This window comes from Quercus robur, chromosome 2, assembly GCF_932294415.1.
Source record: "Quercus robur chromosome 2, dhQueRobu3.1, whole genome shotgun sequence".
In the NCBI taxonomy this organism is placed as follows: domain Eukaryota; kingdom Viridiplantae; phylum Streptophyta; class Magnoliopsida; order Fagales; family Fagaceae; genus Quercus; species Quercus robur.
The window spans coordinates 62,322,823-62,341,157 of record NC_065535.1 but is presented as its reverse complement, the minus strand read 5'-3'; the positions used below and the strand labels follow the sequence as shown (position 1 = coordinate 62,341,157).

The window sequence follows — 18,335 nt, the reverse complement described above, 5'->3', positions numbered from 1 at the left end:
ATGGGCTTGGGCTTAATGCCGGTATGGGCTTTGGGGTCTCGGTGCCGTACATGTACCTATGTAAATAAGTATGGAATGATGTTTGTAAATCAAGAACCTTCCAAAAACACTCTTAAAAAAAATAAATTAATTAATTAAATAAAATATAAAAAAAAAACCTTCTAAAAAGCTTTATTTTTCACTTTTGCAAAAGTATACCCCTACCCATAGGACTATCTCCAGAGATTCAAGACTGAATAAGAAGACATTTTGTTAATACCTTGAACTGTTTTGAAGTTACGGCTAATTTTATATACAAATAAATAGGAGAAAATTGGCCTTTGCCCTTTTTTTTAAAAAAAAAAAAATTCAGCATTTTGTCCCCTTTCCCAAACTAACTAGGAAAATGTCTCTGTTTTGAAACTCAATTTTCTTAAAATCAAGTTTCAACGTCACTATAGGTTCCTTAAAACGCCACTATAGGTATGGGGTGATCAAACTTTAAAAAAAAAAAAAAATTTGCATGGAACTCGAGTTCCAAAACGCCACTATAGGGTCCATAAAACGACACTATAGGGCTCCTTAAAATGCCACTATAGGGCTCCAAATTTTTTTTTTTAAAATTTTTTAATTTTTAGTTTGTTATAACTTGATTGTCCAAAAATCGAGTTTCAAAACAGGGGCATTTGGGAAAGGGGGCAAAATGCTAGATTTTTTTAAAAAAAAAAAAAAAAAGGCAAAAGCCCATTTTCTCCCAAATAAATAAATAAAAATAATTATTTATGCATTTATATGTTTATTAGCCAAAACCTAAATAAATTGTTAAAAACTTTAAGATTTATAATAATTAATATACTTCAATATTATCAACAAAAATTGATGTACAATTATCATTATTATAATAATATTATTATTATAAATTAAAAGGCTAAAAGCACCTATTTCCATATTTGACACTTGACAGATGCTATTAGAGTATTTACATTCGGTTTCTTTAAAAAAAAATTCATTTTACCATATCAAAAACTACTTTATTATTTATACCATACCATTTTATAACACACCTAACATTCCAAACTCTATTTTTTTCCAGTTTATTTAAATATTCTTTTTTTACTATTTCTCTCTCTCTCTCTCTCTCTCTCTCTCTTCCTTTTCCTCTCTTTCTCCCTCTACCTCTAGGCTCCGGCCACAACTAAAAAAAGAAAAGAAAAACATAGAAATCCATAAACAACCACACCACCACACCAAAAACCACCAAACCGGCCACAAACCAAAAGAGCCTAGAAAAAAACACACACAACAATCGTAATAGTTCACATCAGCTACCACAATCACAATAGCCACCACCACACCACCACCATGCCACCCACCAACACATTGCCACCCCGACATATCCTAACAACACCCACCGAACCATCAAACCAAAACCAAAACCACATTAGAAAAAAAAAACCATCAAACCATTAGTTTAAACCAACCCAAAACCCCACATATCCCAACAAACCCATTTAAAAAAAAAAAAAAAAATCACCATTGGAGCCACCAATGAAGCCACACACACAGCACCCAAGCCTAGAAGAACCACCATCAAATAACCAAGAGAAACCCACCAATGTCCACACCATAACCCCACTTGACCCATAACTCCAAACCCACCACTTAACCCATGACCCACACAGCCCACTGATCCAAACCCACGCCACCACCTGACCAACGATACATCGATCCACCAATCCAAACCCATCACCTAACCCATGACCCATACAACCCACCGATCCAAACCCACGCCACCATGATTTCCGATCTTTGTCGATCCAAAATCCAAAATCCATGCTGATCTCCGCCATGTCGTGACCATGCCGATTGCCATGCCGTGACCACTCCAAATCCAACCTAGCATCGATGTAAGCTTTGAACGAGATAGAGAGATATGAGAGAAGGAGTAAGGAGGGAGGAGCTCTGAGAGAGAGAGAGAGAGAGAGAGAGAGAGAGAGAGAGAGAGAGAGAGAGAGAGAGAGGATTAAAATAAAATATTTTGGTTTATAATTGTGCTATAGTACCTGAAAGTTCAAATATGTGTAAAAACACCCTTGAACATTTAGACCCCTAAATACAAAATAACCAATTCAAGCTTTAAGACAAACAACAAGTGTGCGAAAAATGAACATAAGCTATAAACAAAATTGGAAATCAATCTAAGCCAATTATAAATCATATCCACAGCAGAAAATAAAAGGCAAAGATAAAGGGAAGAGAGATGCAAACACAAGGACAACACACGATGTGTTATCGAAGAGGAAACCGAAGCCCTCAGCGTAAAACCTCTCCGCTGCCCTCCAAGCAGTCAATAATCCACTAGAAAATGTAGTTGGGATACATGAACAGCAATAGACCCTCCAAGCCTAATCTACCCGATGTACCTAAGCCCTCCAAGCTTCTTGCTCCAACGAGGTTGCGCCAAACCTTTTTCTTTTCTAGCTTACCAGATTCTGCTACTTGACCATAGTATCCACCATCCTTGGCATCTTCCAATGCTTCCCAAAGTTCCAAAAACACTCAACACTCTAAATGGGTGTGGGTAGTGTTTGGATAAAAATCTCCTCTCAATAGGTATGACAATGAGAGAGGGAATGAGAAGAGACTACAAAGATTTCTCTCTAAGAATGAGTAGCTCTCTCTAATTGGGTGGGTGTTTTGAAGAAACCTCTCTTAGGGTTTTTCTTTCTGAATAGCCACACATATTTTGTGGAAATGAAGAGTATTTATACTGGTGTGAGAATGGAATGCGAAGAGTCAGTTTTTCCAAAACAGGGCTGGCTGGCGACTTGATCTCGCGACTTGACTGAGTCGCGAGTTCAAGCCGCGAGCTAACTTAATGGCCAGTCTGGATTTTTGTCCTGTAATGCTCTAGGTTGCATGACTGTTTAGCTTCCCTGCATGCTCTGCGCGTGTGCAACTTTTGGCAGTTTGCAAGCCGCGAGTCCTAGCCGCGAGTCTCTACTTCACTGCACTGTCTTGAGTATTTCTTCACGCTCTCTCACACACTACCCTTACATGATTCCCACCTAAATACAAGGTTTCTAAGTGCTGTATTACAAGCAAATTTGTCACGGAATAAAGCCAACACATGGTTGATTAAATTCAACCTTTCAATCTCCCCCTTTGGCTATTCCGTGACAAAACACCCTAAAACAGACTCTAGACTTAAACGTGAGTTTGGGAACAATGGCAAAACTCACTCACACCTAAATCTAGAAGTTGTGAAGCTCTTGAATTATATCACCATAAATCTCCTGAAACACAACAATACATCATGATCATTGTATGTAGAAAAGCATGAAATGCATATGAAACAGGCAATATGTGATCAAGCAAAGATGGAGTTAAGAAACAAACCATGGCTAGATCAACAAAGCAATCACTACAAGGTAGTTACCATAATGCTCATTCACACTTGGAATAAACACTTGAACAAACAAGTAAACAAGCTCAATGCAAGTCACTTGCATGTTCTACACTCAACCAATGCACAATACACTAAGTATATGCATCTAGGAACAATCCCAGAAGGGCACAAGAGTGACAGTACTTAACAAGAAAATGCATGACATTTAGTTAAAAGTACTGATTTAACAAAGTACAAAAGGCTGCATACAAGCATGGTACAGACCATAAAGCCTACAGATATAAACCCTAAAAGCTTACAAAAGCAACATGGGTACAAACCACAAAATACTGAATATAAACTTAAACAATATAAACTAAAAGTTCTTAAAGTTTCTCCCCTTCAAAGTGATGAGAAGCTATGATGCACTTGGAGCATATATACTTGTAACCTGAAACACTTGCACAAAACACATTAGACCCTCAAGGTAAAGCAAGTAATAAAATGACAAGTATAATGTAATAAGTAAATTGCGATCAAGTAAACATGATGTGAAACATGTGAGCAACTTGATCATACACCAAAACAGTCATATAGAAATTACTACAATGATCACATAGCAAAGCAAATGATCATCCGAACATGCATTCAATGGAGCACAATAACATAGGGATATATGCATATCCAAAACAAAAACATGATGCGATGAGAACCACAAAGCATAACTCAAAGCACCATAAAGCCAACAAGAAAACAAACAGAACAAAGTTTTCTTATGATCTCAATGTCTTCTTCCCTTTGGTATATACATCTCCTCTATGGAATAACTCTCCCCCTACAAATGTGCATGAGAAATAGAATTTCTCCCCCTAAGGATGTGCACAAGAGTCATATAGAAATGACAAAACACTCTGGTATACTCTCTAGAGTATACTCTCCCCCTTTTTGTCAGGAATAGACAAAAGGTCAAGGAGAAACGAGGGCAAGAGATGAAGGAACAAACAATGATAATGATGCATGAGGGATGTGAAATGAATGAGAAAATGAAGCTCAAATCAAAGACAAAGTAAAATGCTACAGAGCATAAGGTAGACATGACATGCCAGGATGAATAAGCAAGGTTTAGACCAATGCATGACAAGGGCAGCAAAGGTGTGTACAAGAGGTGGCTGTGTGCAATGCATGAAAAATGCACATATGGGGCAAGGTGTGTTAAATACACAACCAATGAACCAAACATGTTCCTAATGAGGAAACATGAGAAACCCCAAAGTTTGGTACTCATCGGAGTCCAAACAAGCGAGAAAATGTCTAAGAGGCATTTTATCAAACACCTAACATGCACACTATGAACAATAATGTGAAACAATGCATGAACATCATGAAATCCACCCTTAATACATGTTCTTTCTGCCACAAGGGGCCAACATCCAATGCAAATCAGCAAAAGAAACCAAACCCATGAAGAAATTTGACAGAAAATAAGTTTTCCCAACCCCTATGATAAAAATCCCAACCAAGAGCACAAAACTCTCCAAAACATAATCCAAGGATCAAAATTAATGAAAAGAATTTATAATTACCTTAGAAATGTTAATGGAATGAAAAACCATTCAAATTGGTTGGGTTTTAATGAAAAAATATTAAAAGAGGGGTTTTAGAGAGGATGGGAGAGGTTTAAAACAAGTTTCCCACAAAAAACCCTTTAAAAAAAAACTATTTTTGGACGTTTCGCGACTCGCGAGGTTCAGTCGCGAAAATTTTCGCGAGTTGCGAGTGAGTCGCCAAAAGTTTCTGTATGAACTCGCGACTGGGGTTTCGCGATTGGCGAGTCGCCAGTTGAGCTGCGAAAAACATTGACACCTGTTTTTCAATACAGAACATGGTTAAACGATGAAAAACAAAGTAAACACTAAACATGAACACAAAAAGTGATAAAAATCACTTCCAAAAACATATAAAATGATCAAAAATCTTTTTAGATTGAACCATATATGATTGAGCACACACATATCACATTTAGACAAGTACAATCTAACAAATGAATAAGACATTCATTGAACATTAGGCATGTGTGTTGTGTGTGTGTATCAAATGTGGAATAGTCCTTAGTCTAGAGTGAAGTTTCAATGATCAATTCAATCAAGTTATACACAACTAGTACTAAGTCAAGTGGTCTATCTCAATCATAGAAATGAACATATATGACCTCCCACAAGAAAATGATTACATAAAATTGAAGCTTTTCATTTGGCTTCTTACAATTCATATCATTTGATCATTTTGAATCAATACAACTCATTTTGAGCAATACATCTCTTTTTTGAGATTGATACCTGAAATTTTTGATATTTCAATTTGATGAACAAGCCTTTGGCTTTTAGGCATCAAACATTTTCAATACAAGTCGCTTTCCCTTTTTCCTAGTCAAATACTAGTATGTGCGACAGCTTTTACAGCTCATTATCTCTTTTCATTTTGAGATTTACATTTATTGAGCTCTTTAAGCAATAAAAATAAAAGAGTGGGAAGAGATATAAGCACAAGTCTACGCAAGGATCAAAACCAACATGACTATTGACTAATCATTCATGACAAGCTTGAAGATTGATTTACAACAATCACACAAAGATGTCAAGATTTTTCCCACAAAGATATAAGTGCAAAAATAACAAGCTAAGCTTGAAAATGCACAAAGTCATTTGTACAAAGGTACAAGACCAAACTCACATGTGATATGTGCTCAAATAAATACGATCAAACTTTTTGTATTTTTCACTTTTTATGTGATTTTGGATTTTTACTCACACAAAACGAAAACATAAAAGTAAGATCAAAAACAAAACAATGCATACAAATAAATGCAAGATGCACAAAATGCATGAAGTTATGACATTTAATGCATGAAGGGTACTACAAAGATCGAAAGAATTAGATCAAGGACCAAAAGAGCAAAGGCTCAACCATAGGAACCCTTCCTCATCCAAACGGAACGATTGTTTGGAATGAGTGTCTCAAGAGAAGTGAGACAAGGGTTGGAAGAATGAGAATCGGAGATGCACATAGTTAAGGAGTTAAGAGCATCAAACATTTTCTTTAACAACATGCTATTTTCACTCAAAACTAGTTTACTCTTTTTAGCACAACTTCCAAAAAGCTCAAGTTTTTCTTTTCTTTTGATTCTTTTAAAAGCATGAAACTTAGAGCATTGAGGTCTTAGATGACCAAAGGCACCACAATGGTGACAAATAATGTGTTTAGGTCCACTAGACTTTTTGGGAAGGGATCTAGCAACATGGTTTTGTTCCCTCTTCAACTTATGACATTGAGGTCTTATATGATCAATCACACCGCAATGGTGGCAAGTTGGAACAAACTTACATCCATTCAAAACCTTAGGTTGAGACCTAAACGAAGGCTTTGACTTAACAGCCTTTCTCTCTACCTTTTGATTTCTTTTATGTGGAGGAATGTACACCGATTTGTCCTTTAAGGTAGAACACACACTAGGCACAAAATCGGGTACCACAACACGATTGCAACAAATATTTTCATCTTTTTTAACAATAGGTTCAGCAATCAAACATTTGGCATGCATCTTAAGAGATTCATTTTCACATTTAAGATCATCAACAAGTTTGTTAGACAAAACAAGTTTAGCATCCAAGTCTATATTCAAACATTCAAACTCTTTCAGCTTTTCAAGAGAAATTTCAGCAAGTTTTTTATATTTCTCAACCAATTTGTTGGATTCATTGAGCTTAGCAATCAAATCATCATTTTCACAAAATAACTTGCTCAAATTCTTTTGAAACTTCTTAGCATTTTTCTTCAAAAGTTTGTCAACAACACCCATAGATTCAAATAACATGTCATCACACTTATGAGGATTAACACTCATAGAGGCATTTTCACAAACACGTGGCATGTTACATTCATCACCAACCAAATCATGCAAAGAGGCATACAAAGCACAATCCATGGCAAATAAACACAAGGGGTCAAGGATCACACTTAGGTATTTAAACCACAACAAGTGTACCCGCTTTGATACCAATTGAAAGTTCAAATATGTGTAAAAACACCCCTGAACGTAGACCCCCAAATACAAAATAACCAATTCAAGCTTTATGACAAACAACAAGTGTGCAGAAAATGAACATAAGCTATAAACAGAATTGGAAATCAATCTAAGCCAATTATAAATCACATCCACAGCAGAAAATAAAAGACAAAGATAAAGGAAAGAGAGATGCAAACACAAGGACAACACACGATGTGTTATCGAAGAGGAAACCGAAGCCCTCGGCGTAAAACCTCTCTGCCGCCCTCCAAGCAGTCAATAATCCACTAGAAAATGTAGTTGGGATACATGAACAGCAATAGACCCTCCAAGCCTAATCTACCCGATGTACCTAAGCCCTCCAACCTTCTTGCTCCAACAAGGTTGCGCCAAACCTTTTTCTTTTCTAGCTTACCGGATTCTGCTACTTGACCATAGCATCCGCCATCCTTGGCATCTTCCAATACTTCCCAAAGTTCCAAAAACACTCAACACTCTAAATGGGTGTGGGTAGTGTTTGGATAAAAATCACCTCTCAATAGGTATGACAATGAGAGAGGGAATGAGAAGAGACTACAAAGATTTCTCTCTAAGAATGAGTAGCTCTCTCTAATTGGGTGGGTGTTTTGAAGAAACCTCTCTTAGGGTTTTTCTTTCTGAATAGCCACACATATTTTGTGGAAATGAGGGGTATTTATACTGGTGTGAGAATGGAATGTGAAGAGTCAGTTTTTCCAAAACAGGGCTGGCTGGCGACTTGATCTCACGACTTGACTGAGTCGCGAGTTCAAGCCGCGAGCTAACTTAATGGCCAGTTTGGATTTTTGTCCTGTAGTGCTCCAGGTGGCATGACTGTTCAGCTTCCCTGCATGCTCTGCGCGTGTGCAACTTTTGGCGGTTTGCAAGCCGCGAGTCCTAGCCGCGAGTGACTGAGTCGCGAGTTCAAGCCGCGAGCTAACTTAATGGCCAGTTTGGATTTTTGTCCTGTAGTGCTCCAGGTGGCATGACTGTTCAGCTTCCCTGCATGCTCTGCGCGTGTGCAACTTTTGGCGGTTTGCAAGCCGCGAGTCCTAGCCGCGAGTCTCTGCTTCATTGCACTGTCTTGAGCATTTCTTCACACTCTCTCACACACTACCTTTACATGATTCCCACCTAAATACAAGGTTTCTAAGTGCTGTATTACAAGCAAATTTGTCACGGAATAAAGCCAACACATGGTTGATTAAATTCAACCTTACAGTACCATCATACATTTAGGATGGCATATAGAAGACCAAATGTGAATGCTCTTAACATTGGAAATGTGCAAAAAATTGAATTACAATCAATTCATGTAGTGTGTCAAACAGGTATGGGCACGTTTAACAAAACATCACACTAAAAGAGTTAAAAAGGAAACCAAACTACACAAACATTAAACCTATTTTCTCCTATACAAAGCTAAACAAAACAGAGGTTAGAGAGACGTCTGGGCAAAGCAACATCAAGAGAAAGAAAAAGAATGAAAGAAGGGCAGGATGATGTCAAGGTATCGGTATGAAAAATTCCATCTCTTTCTCACTGTATCTTATGTAACTATCTCTTCTAGCCTCTTTCTTTTTCTTTTTCTTTTCCTGACAATCAAATCCTTTGTTATCTTTCTCTTGTAGGAGTGCTCTTTTCTACACTGATCCTTCTCTTGTAGTACTGCTCCTTGTTATCCTTCTTTGTGTTCTCTTCAAGTAGTTAAGCCATTCAGTAATGGGAGTTGTGGAGATTGTGGGTTGGAGTAAATTGGCCCAGGATCGCCAAAGAGATGTTTCAAAATTGTGTACATAAAAATAATTTTAGAGGGAGGGAGAGAAGAGCGTACTAGGAGAAGTGTTGTTTTGATACTTTTTATGTTTTAGTTTTTGGGTTTGGTTTACCACTACCACTTGTCATTGTATATTTAAAACAAAAAGATATGTCTAGTTAAAAAAGTACTAAAAGTAATTAAGCCAAATCCTTAATTTTTTATTTTTGTGGGATCCTATACGTAAATGTGTTTGTAACTGCTATCCAATAAGCAGAATGCCTCTCTAGTTTAGATAAGTTTCTATGACACCTATATCCACCTACTGCACATGCACCTTATGTTATAATGCTTAATGTTAACATAACCCAATATAATTTCATGTACAAATGACACGTGCAGGTTGCCCAAATAGATGAATGAAATTGCTACGTGTCATGTTATGGGTTATCCAAAGTTAACAACTGGCATAGCCTTGGTAGAGGCTTTTGTACGTGTGTATATAAATATAAAATAACATGTCATAATTGTATTGGACTAAATTTAAAATAATCATGAGGATACATACATTATCAAGTAAATTTTTTGATAATCTTTTATATATATATATATATATATATATATATATTTATTTATGACACGTTATTAATTAAAATTAATTCTCCATTGAACCAACGACATTAATTGTTCATATCACATCATATGTTACTAAATTTAATTATATGAATGCATCCATCCGTTTTAGCTTGATATTTGGTTATAATTTTTGATTTGGTGGTCTGGTTGGAGATTAAGACCTATTGTTTTGAAGATTATGACACATTGTTTTGACATCATTAAGACTTCTAGATTTGTTTTACATGATGAATTAGGAAATCCAATGGTAATTTTTTTCCCTTGATTTATAAAATGACAATCTTGTTCCGTTGTGAGTTTATATGAAAGTTGCAAAATGGGATATCCATTATCCAAGGATGGAGCTATGCTTATATCTATAGATGCAATTTTTACTATTTGACCCCAAAATATATATACTTAGCTAGACGTGGCAAATGGACAGGTCGGGTCAATCGGGTTGTGGGTCAAAAAGGGTTTGGGTTAGAAACGGGTGGTTAATCGTGTTACGGGTCGGGTTGGGCTGACTCATATTTTCACAGGAATTTATTTTTTATTTTTTTATTTTTTTTATAAAGAAAACATGTAAATTACTTGATCTAAAATGCATTGTTTTGAATTCACCACTCATATCAAGAATGAGCTCAGTTAAACAAATTAATACTTGTTCAATAATTTTAAAATTATACAAATCCCAACATTACTAACCAAAACAAAACAGCACAAAGGATAAGTAAAACAAATACAAAAGTTTTATTTCTACACAATATCAACATCCCAAAACATAAAACAAAATTACAAATACCTTATTAGATAAGTAATTTGACAAAGAATAAAAACATATAAGAAATTCACAATCTTGAAAACTAATTTTATAATCTATTATCAATTGTGGTTGGCTCTCAATTTCAATTTGAGAATATAGATTAAAGTTTGATTGTTTACTTATTTATACATAGTCTCTCTTATGAATATTATGTTATTGTTAAGCAACACACACTCCAAAAAATATCATAATTTATTTTGAAAAACCATTTATTTTGGACATGAATTATTAAAATATAGGCCTAAACATTCATAATTTTATGCTAATTTCATTGATACTTTAGCTTTACTCTTTTCACATTTATGAATGTTTCTCATACATGTCTTTAATTTTAAAGGTAAATTGTAAATTACACCCCTAGAGTTTGGGGGTGATTGGATTTTACATTCTGAAGTTTCAGAATTTGGATTTTACCCCCTGAAGTTTGGTGATGTTTGGATTTTATACCTGACATTTCAAAATTTGAATTTTACCTCCTATATTTTAGGAGTGTTTGGATTTTACTCCCTAAAGTTTAGGGTTGTTTGGATTTTAGACTTTATAGTTTCAGAATTTAGGGGTGTAAAATTCAAACAACTCTAAACTTTAGGGGGTAAAATCCAAGTTTTGAAATGTTAGGGTAGAAAATCCAAACACCCCAAACTTCAAGGGGTAAAATCCAAATTCTGAAACTTCAGGGTGTAAAATCCAATATTTCCCAAACTTTAGGGGTGCAATTTGCAATTTACCCTAATTTTAAATATATGTTTTTAATTCTACAATAACCATATTATCTTGGCATTTGTTATTTAATATCTAAAAATATTTACTCACTATAGAATGCTTTAACCATTCATCTTTCAATTCATTTGCATGTAGGATCTCAATTGTTTCCTTAAATCTCACAACAAACAGTTAAATCAATATTGTTTCAATTTTATTATTTTTTTACAAAAAATGGTTTTAAAAAATGGTTCGGATCACGAGTTGGGTCGGGTTAGGTCGAGTCATGGGTCAACCCATTCTAGCTTTGGATAAAAAATTCGGGTTCGGGTCATGTATTTTTTTGGTCGGGTCTACAAATTTTAACCTGTTTTGCCATGTCTATACTTTACCCCCTTCCAAAATATTTACAAATTACACATGAAACATAAAAAAAATAAAAATAAAAATAAAAAATCCAACCTTCCCTTTTGCCCCAATGCCCTAAGAATAAATTGAAAAACCTTTAGAAAAAACCTTAAAATCCGAAAAGCAAACCACACCCCTCTCTTGCTATCTCTCTTTGCGATGTGTTTTGTGAGGAAGAGGCTCTAGCTACTCTGTCCTTTTTTTTATTTTATGAAACCCAGTCTCCTTCTCTTAACTCTTCTTGCTTCTCTCTTTGCTTGTATGCAGCTACAAATTATAGAATTAGTAGTGGTACTGTCACTACAAGAAATCTGTACTACTACTGTGGGTGCAAAAACCACTGCTATATGTCGCATATTGTGGCGTTTTTGAGACCGCTGTTGTACATAGGGTTTGTTGCAGCATTTTATTGAACCACCACAGTAGGTTCTAGTCTTTTGTAGCGTCCTATAGCAGTGGGATATAGAACCGCTGCAATATATATGTTTTAGCGGCGTTAACTTAAATATAGCGGTGCTCCAAAATCACGCCACAATAAATATATCATTTTGCATAGATACTATAGCGGTGGTATAGAAAATCGCCACAATATGTAAGTTATAGTGACGTTGAGATGACTGTCGCAATAGGTACTCATTTTTGCGACGCTTTTTCTTAGTTATAGCAGCGGGTTGGACTGCCGCAATAGACCTTTAAATTTCCCCTCACAGCCCCAAAATTTCCCTCTGTTTTTTTTACTTTCCCACTTATTAGGTTTTCACACTCTCAAAATAACATTCCTTCTCACTCTCTCCAAACTCTCACTTCAGCCAAGCTTCCGCCATCAACTCCATCTCTGCCACTGCCGCTGCCTCGCGTCCTCGCCATCGCCACTCTCTTCAAGTCCGGCTCTGGCCTCGGCCCAGGCTTCGCACTCGCATTCTCTCCCGCTAAAGGTTTTAATCCAAGCTTTCAGTTTTGAAATTAGGTTCGCTGGAGACTAACCCACTCGCTGGAGACTAACCCAATCATTTCTGGTAATTTTCATTCAAATGCTAGTTTCATTCTTTGCATTTTATCTTTCTTAGCTTTCATTCTCGGTGCTTCTTCTTCATCAGATCGATTTGTAAGGTTTTTTTTTTTGTTGATTAATGAGTGCCTATGTGCAAGGAATATTCTTCTAGAGCTCCATGTAGAACCTTCCTAACCATCCTAAAGCTAAAGCCTTGTCGTAATAAACCCCTTATTTCCATTCCAGGTACCTGAGGTTACGGTACAAATTCTCTTTTATTTTGTTATGCTGTTTTGGTTTTTGTTTGAAATGTTTAATTTATATAGTGTAAGCTACTGAAGTGAGTTATTTATTATTATATATTGTGTTGTTGGCATGTATTATGTTTCTATTTTATGAGAGCACATTATGACATTTGCTTCAAGACTTTTTATTTATTTATTTTAACTAAGACATCAATGAGTTCTTTGATGTAGATGGGGATTTTATTACAAAAAGAGTTAACTTGTTTAGCTAACTAATGTTCACACCTGACTTCGTATGCAAACATTAGTGCTACTACAGGTAATAGCTGCGTTTGATGTTAATCATTACTACTCCTTTGAAGCCTTAAATCCATTGTCCATGACAGCATAGTGGGTGAAGCTTGTCTCTTGGAGAGACGAGTTCGGTGCTTGAATTTGTCTTTTCAAACGACAAGTATAGCAAAAGGCTATTTTGCAGCAACTTTAAGTTTAAAACAATGTTACTTTACTGAATAATTTTTAAAATAGCATTATTGATTAACAAAAAGTCCTATAATTGTGCTATGCGTTGGTTGAAAGTATGTGATATAAGATGGTATTAACTGATTGGTACATTACTAATTGTTGTATATATTTTGAAAATTTTCATATGTTTATTGGATAACCGTTCAAACTTGTAACATTGGTTTCATTTTTTAATGTACAGGTTTTAATGCTTGTCACAAATTTGATTACAGTATATTCTTCTTCTTGAGCATTGTACACAAAACTCAATAAAGCATTTTATACTAGTTTGAAATTTGTTAGTTCAGTTCACTTAATTTTGAAGGTAGATTCCATTTATGGTTCTTTGTGTACGTGAATAGTGAGTGATTCATGTCAACTAGTGATGTCATCAATTGTTACCTATCCTTCTATTTTCCTAAGAAAAATCTCAAAACATAAACTTCTTTTTTATAGGTTTTGGCTTTGCTTGCCATCTAGGTGTTTTGGCTGACCTCCCTACAATTGGGATTGGAAAGAATGTAAGTCCTTTTTTATTTTTTGATAAGTAAAAAATGTAAGTTCTAACCATATTAGAGATTGATTCTTCTTGAATTAAATCCAAGTCCCAATATATATATATATATATATATATCAAGTTCTCATTTCGACTTGAGAACTTGATCCCTGCTTACTTGTTCCTTTGGTTAAGTTATGACAATGTTCGAACTTATATATCTAAGCTGCATCATATGGATGGTCTTACTTATTTTGGAGTGAGAAATCTACTAGAAACCAAAGAAAATTGCACTGAAGATTTTATTACTTTGAGTGGATGCTCCGGGAAAATATGGGGAGTGGTAAGAAACCAAGTGTTATACTTTTGATGCATTATTTAAATCTCTCAGTTCATCATTTAACTTAATACATGGCAAACTGTAATGGACTACAAATAGTTGGCTAGCTAAGATAAGGCAATCTGAGAAATTTTCCTTTTTTTGTTAGACAAAGTAATCGAAGTATGATTTTTTATTTTGTTAGGGAAGCTCAGAATCCTACTTGTACACTCCTTTTTTACTTCTGGGTTGAAAAGGCCTTTGCTCAACATGTGATATATCCCAATGACTACAATTATAGGGCTGCAATAATATGCTTCTCCTCTTGCACTGTTGTTGTTACTCTTTAATCTAGAGAGAGACCCATGGCAATTGAATCTAGGTATAATACAAATGGCTAAAACTTAGGTATTGTTTCTTAATCACACGATTTTAAACAATGGTCTTAACTGTTTTATGAATTGATTTTTGCTATTCCACATGTAAAAATAGTGTCACAACCATGGCACTTCCAAACATTTGATTTATGCTCCTGAATTGCTCTTTTCCTTTTATCTACTTCCAAATTCAATGTTGGATAGAACAAGCATGCAAAATATTTGACCTTAGATTGAGGTTTTAAACCTGAATATTTTATTCTTAGGTCCACTTTTTGACATCTAATTTCATGTGTTCGAAGTAAGTGAAGTTTGTAAAAGACTTAAGGCTCTTTTTGACATCTAATTTCATGTGTTCGAAGTAAGTGAAGTTTGTGAAAGACTTAAGGCTCTCTCTCTCTCTCTCTCTCTCTCTCTCTCTCTCTCTCTCTCTCTCTCTCTCTCTCTCTCTCTCTCTCTCTCTGTGTGTGTGTGTGTTTGTGGTGGGTTGTTGAATTAGGGCAAGCAAGTGGCTTGCATGGAGTAATAAGGTGGTTTTAGCTGATATTGGGAGTGTAATATTGGATGATTCTTGTTGAGTTGTTTTTATTTGATTAATTCATTTTAGGCTATTACTAGTAATGATGTTATAGTTACAAAATGTATTAATAACTTCTATATGCGTTTAAATTCATTGTTTTCTTAGGAACATAGCTGAAAGTGAATGATTAAAGATGATTTGTTTCTTAAATTAAAGTGAAATTGTGTAAATGAAATGTGTGTTAACTCTTGCTTTGTACTTTCATGAAATCACATTATAGGTATTTCTTGTAAGCCACTTTATAGCAATGGATAAGAGTTGGATGAAAATTACCAATAGAAGGTCACAAAAATATTTAGATGGAGTCCAACAATTTTGAATTTTGCACCTAACCATGCACACCTGGATGGAACAATTTCACGTCCGTGTAGAAAATAGGTGCATACAAATTCGTGGCCTATAGATGTTGTACAGGCTCACTTAGTGTCAAAAGGGATTTATAAGGGTTATAACCCTTGGGTTTTTAATGGGGAATCATCATCTGCACAGACTTCTACTGAAATTCCTAATAGTCATGTCCAAGAAAACATGATAGAGTATTCCAATCTTCCTGACATATTGCATGACATGTTCCTCATACAAGATATGGCATCTGGGCCAATGGAAGATGTCCGTATTGTGCAACAACTCACAGAAGGTCCTGCAGAAGGTCCTAATGAAGATGCACTTCAGTTTATGAAATTGCTTGAAGATGCTAATCAACCTTGTTATGAGAGTTGTAAGCATTTTAGTAAGCATTTTAGCAAATTATCAGCCATTGTGCATTTGTATCACATGAAGTGTCTTAATGGTTGGACCAACAAATCATTTACCATGTTGTTGCAATTTTTGCTTGATTTTTTTCCTTCAAATGCTAAGTTGCCAAAAGATTGTTATGAGGCTAAGAAGATTATTAAGGATTTGGGCTTGAGTTATGAGAAGATTCATGCTTGTCCTAAAGATTGTATTTTATATTGGAGGGAGAATGCCATCTTTGAAGCTTGTCCAAACTGTAACATTTCAAGATGGGAAAATAATGAGTCTAAAGGTCAACAAAGTACTAATGCTTCCTCCAAAAAAATAAAGAAGAAAGCTGCAAAGATCCTAAGGTAGTTCCCCTTAAAGCCAAGATTGCAACGACTATTTATGTCTCCTGAAACAAGAAATCATATGAAGTGGCATGCCAATGGTCGTGTCAATGACTGGTTAATGAGGCATCCTGCTGATTCTGAAGCTTAGAAATAATTTGACTCTAAGTACATAGAGTTCTCATCTAAGCCTTATAATGTGAGGCTTGGATTAGCAGCCGATTGATTAAACCCGTATGGGAATATAAGTAGTACTCATAGTACATGACCTGTCATTTTAATCCCATACAGTCTCCCCCCATTGATATACTTCTTTCATGCTATCATTATTGATTCTCAGTCCAACCTCGCCTAGGAACGATATAGACGTGTACTTACAATCCCTAGTAGAAGAACTGAAGGAGTTATGGAATGTTGGAGTAGAAACGTTTAATGTGTCTTCCAAAAAATTATTCCAAATGCATGATGCATTATTGTGGATCATAAATGATTTTCCTACATATGGTGATATCTCGGGTTGGAGTACCAAAGGTGCTTTTGCATGTCCTCCTTGTAACTATGATAGTCAATCTCGTTAGTTACGATATAGAAGGAAATTTAGTTACATTGGACATAGGCGATTCTTGGATAATGATCATAAATTCCGTAAGCAAAAAAATTCATTTGATGGGCATGCTGATACGAGATCAGCTCCTATTACAGTATCCAGAGGGAAAATCATGTTACAAATGGATGCTGTAGCCGATCATGTGTTTGGAAAGAAAATAGTTAATTTGCCTAATAAAAGAAAAAGAAGGGAGGAAGCCTTAACTGTGTGGAAGAATAAAAGTATATTTTTCACCTTACCTTATTTGGAGCATCATGTGTTGCGTCACAATCTTGACGTGATGCATATTGAAAAGAATGTAGTTGATAATATAATCAGCACATTGTTGAACTTGGATGGCAAGACAAAGGATAACTTGAAGGCATGTCAAGACTTAAAAGATATAGGTATAAGAAGTGAACTTCATTTGGAAAAGGTTGGGAATGATCAGACACACATGCCACGTGCCTGCTACCATATGAATGCTAGTGAAAATGATGGTTTTCTACAAGTTTTGAAGGATGTAAGAGTGCCGATGGATATTCTCCAAACATCTCACGTTGTGTTAAACTCAAAGAATGCAAGATTAGTGGCATGAAGAGCCATGATAATCACATCTTAATGCAGCAACTTTTTCCGATAGCAATATGTGAATCTTTGCCCCCTAAAATGAGTAGGCATTTAATTGACTTATCTTGTTTCTTTAGGGAGATATGTTTCAAAGTACTAAATGTGGAGGAATTTGGGGCTCTTGAGAAGAGAATTGTAGTGACATTGTGTGAGTTGGAAAGGATATTCTCTCCCTCTTTCTTTATAGTGATGGTACATCTAGTCATGCATTTGGCTAGCAAAACCAAAGTTGCTAGCCTAGTTCATTATCGTTGGATGTATCCCATAGAGAAGTAACATATATAGTAACTTGGTCTATTTGGTTTTGTTTAACTTATCAATTTCCTGTTGTTGATGTTGGGTTTTACAATAGGTACTTGTCAAGACTTAAGTCAAACGTGCATAATAAAACTTATCCAGAAGGCTCCATTGTAGAAGGGTATATAGTAGAGGAATACTTAGCATTTTGCTCATGCTATTTTAAATCTGTTGAAACTGCATTCAATCGACCTTTAAGGATTGTCGAGAAATCCATGGGTGCGGTGGTGAGCATTACATTAGATTCAAATTCAGGGATCCAAGCATATCGTTATGTACTATTCAATTGTGAAGAAATCACCCCATTTCTCGAGTAAGTAATATGTCATTGCGTAACTTTTCATGGCATTCAAGTACAATATTCTAACTTAACACTAACATGTTTGTCTACATAGTGAACACATAGCGGAGATCAAGGCTAATTTCCCTTTTTACGTAATCAATGATGTTATTTAAAAGCAGCACATAGAGAAATTCTGCAGCTGGTT

The 18,335-nt window shown here is 35.5% G+C and overlaps 1 protein-coding gene across 1 annotated transcript; it reads left to right on the top strand.

Moving 5' to 3' along the window:
* The first annotated feature begins 15,795 nt into the window (after positions 1–15,795).
* Positions 15,796–17,518, top strand: LOC126701630 (uncharacterized). The gene is made up of 2 exons (XM_050399915.1): positions 15,796–16,355; positions 16,924–17,518. The coding sequence occupies exons 1-2, from the start codon at positions 15,796–15,798 to the stop codon at positions 17,516–17,518; spliced, it is 1,155 nt and encodes a 384-aa protein (XP_050255872.1).
* Positions 17,519–18,335: the final 817 nt, after the last annotated feature.

Coding starts and splice junctions, on each gene's coding strand:
- LOC126701630 (XM_050399915.1), top strand. CDS start 15,796: ATGATAGAGTATTCCAATCTTCCTGACATATTGCATGACATGTTCCTC. Junction 16,356..16,923: donor AAAGCTGCAAAGATCCTAAG/GTAGTTCCCCTT, acceptor GTTACGATATAG/AAGGAAATTTAGTTACATTG.